Genomic DNA, 7,570 nt, shown 5'->3' with positions numbered 1-7,570 from the left:
AGAGGGGACCGTAATACCCTCCAACATTTGCAGCCAACAGCTACAAGCCTCTCTCTAGAGCCACGCCCTCTCTGCTTACCTTCAGCAGAGTCTCCGCCCTCCCCAAAGCCTTCTCAAGCTCTAAAAGCTCCGCCTCCAATTCCTCCCCCTGCTTTTGTCGACTTTGAAGATCTGCCTCGACTACCCCCAAAGAGTCTTTTGAATCGGACTGGGCGGGCAACTTGTCCGCCTGTAGCATTTCTCTCTGAATGTCCTCCTCAAGCTGCATGGCACGAGTGTTGAATTCGTGCAACTTTTGCCCGCAATCATCCAGTTTAGCATGCAGCTCTCCTAACCGCCGCTTCATCTCACGCTCCCTTTCGGTCTCTATCCTTAGTTCCTCCTCCCAGAACTCCTCGTCCACCAACTCCTGCTGGTTCCTCCACAGGGTCTTCTCCAAAACATCCATCTCTGCCTGCAGGGGTGACTCCTCAGCAGACGACTCTTCCCAAGTCTCGCATTCCTTGTCCACATCCAACAGCTGGGACTCGAGGGCATGTAGCTGCTCCCGCTGCTGGAGAACATGCGGGAGCACCTCCTCTTTAGATGGACCCGGAAGGTACTGCGCGTGTGGAACTGGGGACGCCCTCTGTTCAGGAGAGGGTGTTTTACGGGAGTCCTTAGTTTTCACACGGGGAGAACTGGAGGGGCCCAAGTTGAAGGTGAAAGATTTCTTCGGCAAACCCCGTTTGGGTTCTGATGTGGAAGGCTTGGAGTGAGGGAGGGTGCGGCTGTGCAGACTTTGCTCTTCACTGCTACTGGGACCGGTCCGCCGCAGGAAGAACTGCACCTCGCTGCTGTGTTGTCCCAGTTTGGCCAGGGACTCCAGTGGGCGCTCATTGGCCAGTAGTTGGCGCTCGGTGTCCCTCAGTCTCTGAATGAGAATATAACGACCCGTCTGGCCTGAAGAGAACACAGGGGTAGTTAGAGTCCAAAAATGTGTTGTACCTTATTTGTATTCTTATTACATGGACAATCCCCCTGGATCTAGGGGAACTGTCCTAAGGTTATTTCAAGTGTTTTACTGAAGGCCATTATGGCAAGGGCTCATGGACCACCACTTTGTGGGCCTCTAACCTACAACCTACTGGTTACTAGCCCAGATCTTTAAAGAACTAACCCAAGGTTCCTCAAATCTGACCATGGAGGGCCACTGCCTTGCAGAGTTTAACTTGAACCCTTATCAAGCTTACTTTCCTGTAATTTTTTAGTAACTGTGAAGACCCTGATAAGCTTGCTTAGGGGTTTTTGATTAGGTTTAGAGTTAAAGTGCCTCTATTATGCCATTTTGAATATTGCCTTTCATGCAGTGTGTAATGTAGCTGTATGTGAAAGCAAACGATCTGCAAAGTTAAACGAGAAATGAAGTTATTGTCTCCCAAAAGAAAGAATCGACTCCGAAAAGCGTAAATGAGTCGTTAGTAATTCGAATCCCACTTCTGTGATGACTACAAGTCATAATGCGTGCCTATGTTCTATGCTGGCCAGCCGCAAACAACTTGACCCAACCTCAAACTCATAATTTAAATGATGACTGCTTCTCTAATCTTGGGGAGTTTATTGCGGGATTCACTTGAAAGATGGCTCAGTACCCAGTTTATTTGAACCAGCTGGCTCCACTGAATCACAAACTGTATGAAAAAGAATAGATGTTTATATTTTATTTTGAGCATTCAAAATACGCAACCATGGCAATGGACATATCATTTCCGACACGCACTGTACGCAGTAGACCAATCACAACAGACTGGGCCATCTGACCAATCAGAGCAGAGTAGGCTCACAGAAAGAAGGGGTTTAGAGAGACTGAAACTTAGAACTGCTTGAATTAATCATTTGAGAATCATTGGAAAATTAGGTGAAATTAAATGCATATTTTGAGAAAACAAGTGTTGTTTAATCTTGCATGCATGTAAACCTATTGTAGGAGACACCCAAAACAATATTAGGAACCTTAAAAATTGCATAATAGGGGCACTTTAAACTCTGCAAAGCAGTGTCCCTCCAGGGTCGGATTTAAAAAACCATGGTTTAACCTCACCTCCTAAAGTTCCTTCTCAGAGGTACTTACCAATGGCTTGGGCGAGTGCAATGACTACGTCCTGACATGATGTCTCTTCTGACAAGCCGCAAACCACTCGTACAACTCCATCCACCCAAACTTTCAGCTCCATCAGAGACACTGAACACAGATCAGCTTACATCAGCAATGCATGGTAATGTCTGGATTCTGAAATGACAAAAGAGCAGTAGTGACAAGTTAATGCAAATTTGTCTTCACAGATTACATTACAAACATAGAGCGAAAAGTGAGGACAATCAAAAACCCCTCATCGTTTTCAGTTACACTTACATGTCTGATTCTAAATGTGATGGTACAAGTCTACAAGATGCAATATAGTGTGGCTGAAGACATCCATGTGACAGACATATGCATAGAATTGTTAACCAAACATTTCACAGGAATCCCCAGTCCCAAATTTTAAGTACTCAAGTACTTAGTTAAACATCATCTATGGAGTTGATTTGAGAACTTGAGTAGACAAAATGACCAAACTGCCCATCTAAACTCATCAAATAAGGTCCAAAATACATCCATGAAGAAAACTCCAGCTATTTTCTACTTTAGTTGTTTCTACCCGATTACCCAAATCCTGCAGGATTTTCAGCCATGAGACATGAAATTGTGATTGAACATCGGGACCAGTGGGTAAGCAAATTTCAAGAGTTATTATTAGCAGGAGGTTGATGGACTCATAGCTCTGCTCCAATTAAATGCACTGCTGGTTCTCTTCAAAGGCGTTTTCGCAGATGGATGCTTAAGGGAACAGACAGGCAGAATGTAGTTGTTCAGAGACGGCATGTGCTTGCATGTCTGTCTGACTCCACTTTGAAGCCCCACAGCAGGAACAGATGGCGCTGCTAAGGTAAGGTGTAGTATCCGAATGTTTCAGCCATGCAGATACTGAATGAACCGCTGTTTGTGAGATTATTATAAGCGAAACATGTTGGTTCAGTGCACTTTGATTGTTGAATATTACACCCTTTGTGAGGAAATTCTATAGTAAAGTCTACCGCATTAACTTATGAAAACATTTAATAGCAGCACTAAGCTACTAAGCAGACCATTTAGCAGCTGCCAAATACCAAGTGATGGCTGCTCTATCTTCAGGCCTTAAAGTCATGTTTAAAAGAGAATGGAGAAAATTAAAGTGAGAGGAGCAGCATTTTTTCCAAGTACACGCCAGGGTCATATTTTGCCCTACATTTTTTAATGCATTTTCATAGGAAAAACGCCACAATGGTATTTGTTTCCTTTATAAATTGTCATTATTGTAATGTAAATATATATATTTCTGCATGCAAAACATCTTCAAAAACATCTTTTCTAAAGACATTTTCGTAACATTCACCCAACTATTTTTAACATCAAGAAAGAGAATAAAGCTTGAGATGTACATTTCTGAAAGCAGCCACTAGGCGTTTGAGCCATCCAAATAAAGATACAAACTCTGAAGCATTCTTCCTCCCCATTCCCATCCATACTGAAACGGAGGAATGCTACCTTTTTGGCCCGCGTGCAGCAGAGAGCGGAGAGTAAAACAAATCTTCTTTTGTCTCCTGTACCTCTAACAGGCTCGATCTTACTAAATCAAGTCCGTGGCCTCAGGGTACACTTCTCAACGCAGCCCGTGGTTACCATGACAACAAAGCACTAGACGTGAAAGACGAATCACAGAGGAATCAACAGGTGCCAGATGCATTGAGCTAGTCAGACAGTTTGGACATAAAGGGTTAGTTCACTCAAAAACGAAAATTAGCCCACAAATTACTCACCCTCAAGTCATCCTAGGTGTATATGACTTTCTTTTTTCAGATGAATCCAGTCGGAGTTATATTAAAAATTGTCTTTGATCTTTCAAGCTGTTTAATGCCACTCAGCGGGTGTTGCATGCATCAGTCCAAAAGAAGTGAAATAAAAAGTGCCCATCCATAAAAAAAAAGTGTCTCACACGGCTCCGGGGGGTGAACAAAGGCCTTCTGTAGCGAATCGATCGAAAGCGAAAATAGCCATATTCAAAACGTAATAATCACTTTAATGTAGCTTGCGCCAACAGTTGTACACGGAAGCAGCTCCGGGCGGATGACGTATGAGTGCAGCGTTGCGCATGCACCAGTGAGTCTCGTGAAAACCAACATTTGTTAACGGGAGAAAAGGAAGCAAAGTTTCCTTACTTTAGCAAAGGAAAACCAGTCTCCTCTTGGCTTATATCTAGGCCTGTCACGATTGTTGTGCGATATATTGCCCCAGAAATAATTGCGATAAGCGATATTATTGTCATTTTAAAGACCATTTTATGCCACTGAATATATAATCATAATGTAACAGCATAATAATGCAAGAAGGCCTACACACTTACAAATGACAACAAACTTTTAGTTTTTAAGAATATTTAGATCATGAAAATTAAGTACACATACACACACAAATTATATATATATATATATATATAATGTATATTTATGGCGGTAAAACCGCATACCGCGCTATTGAGCCACTCAAAATTACCGCAAGGGAAATTCCCTCACCGCGACAGCCCTACTCCCCTGCGCTTCCGCGTTCATCACTTCTGAGTGGCGCATAATTTTTTATATAATTCCGACTGGATTCGTCTGAAAGACAAAAGTCATATACACCTATGATGACTTGAGGGTGAGTAATTTGTGGGCTAATTTTCATTTTGGGGTGAACTAACCCTTTAAGTTCACTGCATTCATGTTAGAACAAAAAAAGACATATTTTGGCATTGTGACTTGACTCACAGCAGGCTTGCGTTTGAGATTAGGGTGGATAGCCGCCACACGCTTGGATCCGTTAACTTCCATCTCTCACATACAATCACTTGCACATGTCCAGACCCACTGCTTCAGAAATGCAGACCCACCCCAGACACATCTATAACTTCCCTTTCTCCTCCCTTCTGAGCGCGTCCTCTGAAAGTTATGATTACTAGAATTATCCCATTCCTCTCTTTCATCATCCTCTTTATGTTTTGCAGGCTGTTGAGAATACGTCCTGAGGAACAAGCGCACTGTTATTGTGCAGGCGTGGTGCTCTCTCTTAACATTAGCAGATGTTATTAGCCAGTTGTTCTTATCGAAACCACTACTGTGCACTATTATCATTAATAAGTCATTGTAAATGTATTAGATAGCAAGAGGAGTGAGCCTCTACAGACAGATAGAGAAGTTTCACACGAGCACAAACACACATCTGTAGAATGTAGCATGTAAATGTCATCTTGCCCCTCAAGGGAAGAGAGACACACTCTCTGTTTGCAGTTCTGCTGTTTAATACACAAGTGTAAAAGTGCAAATAATTAATGAGGCAACGCTGACATTACACTTGATGACTATGTCTATTGCTTAATCTATTGAAGTACTAAACTTGCTGTGCAACAGCCATGAATGATACCTTAAACTGTGCAAATCTGCTAATATTTTCCAAATGGGGTGGGCGATATGACCAAAATCTTAAATCCAGGATACGAGTAATTTTATTTCACGGTAACAATATATATCTTGATATAGTTGTTTTTGCTTTAAATAAGGTCTTTATGATATAAAAATGTTTGACAACAGTTCTTGTCACCAGTGTCAGTATCACAAAAAACTAATACTAGTCTAAATTGAAAAAAAAAAAACCTTGAGCTTACTGAAGACAAGTAAACAGTCAGTGATTAAATAAGAATAAGAAACTAATAAGCAATAGGACAAAAAAAACTACAGTAGAACAAATAAATAAGGAATGCTACATATATTGTAGAAAGTAATTAAATGTATAAAAGCAGCAGAAATATTAGACTGCTGCCACTTTAAGAGCTGCCTGGACACATACACGTGTTTTCTTTATCAGCTGTTTGCATTTACTTAAGACCTAAATTACTGTGTTTACGAGGATACTTGCAAAGATGGGCATTTTGATAGTGTGTATGTAACCCGCGAGAGACAATAGTCGAAAATCTCTACCGGTTAACACATTTTTACCAGTTAATCATGTCTACCGGTATATCGTCCACCCATTTTTCCAAACCATCCAGATTCGTTTTTTGCCTGGAAGACGAAACACCCCAGCAACCACCTAGCAACTATCCAGAACACCCTATCGACCACATTACCAGAAACCCAAAACCACATAGCAACACTATCTAATACCCAGAACAACAGCCTTAGCAATGTCCAACTAACAACCTCACAACTGCCTATGAAGACATAACTCCTTAGCTAAACTAACAAATGCCTAGCAACACCCTAGCAAACACCTAGCTTGGTAATCGTCCAAATATTAGCCACAATATAACAACTCAGAAGAAGGTCGAAAATATTCCTCATATGTAAAAGTTCTTTGAAAAGCTCATTATTGATAGTTTTTGTTTTGTCTTCACAATATAGGCTAAATCAAATCCATTTCTATAAGCAAACATTTTGGCATCTAAGCAATGGCATATCTTGTCAAATGTCAGTCTGAGACATTTTACGGATCACTTGCCATAGCAAAATTACACGTGTTTAATACAATATTAACCCACACAATAGGCCATTGTTGCAGTACAGACACTGTTTTCTGTTGCAGCTGTTGAGGTGTATATTTCCCATGGTGCATGTCATCTTCAGCCCCCATATAGACACAACAACGGCTCTTTCTTAAAAAGACCTAAGTGAGAACACATCTGTGTCCTACTCTGCCACAAACACATGGCCTAACGTTAACAATTTTCTGCAGCTTTAACAAACGCTCTCTGTCAGCTGTACTGTGGCTCTGATTGAATGTTTCCTCAGCAGATGATCACTGAATGAATGCGGTGCTGAGAAAGCAGAGGGATTGTGTCTGGTGGGTGTGTGGAGAGAATTATTGCTGTCTCTACACATTATGAATCAAATGGTGATTTATTTGGATGGCATCTCCACCCCGCAGCAGCAATGCATCAGCAAGATTTCTGGCTAAGGATGTTTCATGTATAAAATAACAAATAAAGGGTCAAACCAATCCAAAGCATAGACCCTAAACAAGGTCCGATAGATAGGCGATCCAAGACCAATAGTACCCTGTCAGGAATCTGGCCATGTTTAGGTTATCTTTTTTTGTCAATGGGCATGGGCACTCATGGGCATGTCCCAACTTTTGACCAATGACAATGCTCTCTAGAGTATGTTACTCCCCCAACACCATCTGTAACTGACTAGCAATAACAAGTAGCTAATAATATTTCATAGATGTGATCTAAACAAAAATGGCTAATGGTTATAAGCCAAATTCCTGTTACAGAGAAATATGTCAACGATGAAAGGAAAAATGTGTTTGTTACACCATATAATTGGGGTTTTAACTGGGTTTTTATTGTAAAACCTGAAGTATACTTAAGTTTTGACGCAAACGCTTAGCATATGTGTACAGTTGAATGCATAGCCTTTCAACGTATACTTTATTTGATATGCTGCACAAACACAGGCGCTCAACACATGCACACAA

The 7,570-nt window shown here is 41.3% G+C and overlaps 1 protein-coding gene across 2 annotated transcripts in view; it reads right to left on the bottom strand.

Annotated features, from left to right (window-relative positions):
- LOC107707542 (ras association domain-containing protein 8-like) overlaps positions 1-7,570 on the bottom strand; it is a 28,433-nt gene that overhangs the window by 5,445 nt on the left and 15,418 nt on the right. The window contains exons 3-4 of one of the 2 annotated variants that reach the window (XM_016511605.1): positions 2,111-2,269; positions 664-942 (exon numbers count right to left, since the gene is read on the bottom strand). In XM_016511605.1, the coding sequence (XP_016367091.1) occupies positions 664-942; positions 2,111-2,213 (382 nt within the window). In that variant the 5' untranslated portion in view covers positions 2,214-2,269. Of the gene's footprint in view, positions 1-79; positions 943-2,110; positions 2,270-7,570 lie in introns of both variants that reach the window. The other variant, XM_016511606.1, reaches the window with a different exon arrangement.

Source organism: Sinocyclocheilus rhinocerous, unplaced genomic scaffold (genome assembly GCF_001515625.1).
Source record: "Sinocyclocheilus rhinocerous isolate Xijiao unplaced genomic scaffold, SAMN03320098_v1.1 scaffold1376, whole genome shotgun sequence".
In the NCBI taxonomy this organism is placed as follows: Eukaryota; Metazoa; Chordata; class Actinopteri; order Cypriniformes; family Cyprinidae; genus Sinocyclocheilus; species Sinocyclocheilus rhinocerous.
The sequence above is the reverse complement of the archived record's forward strand: the minus strand, read 5'-3'. Positions and strand labels throughout refer to the sequence as shown.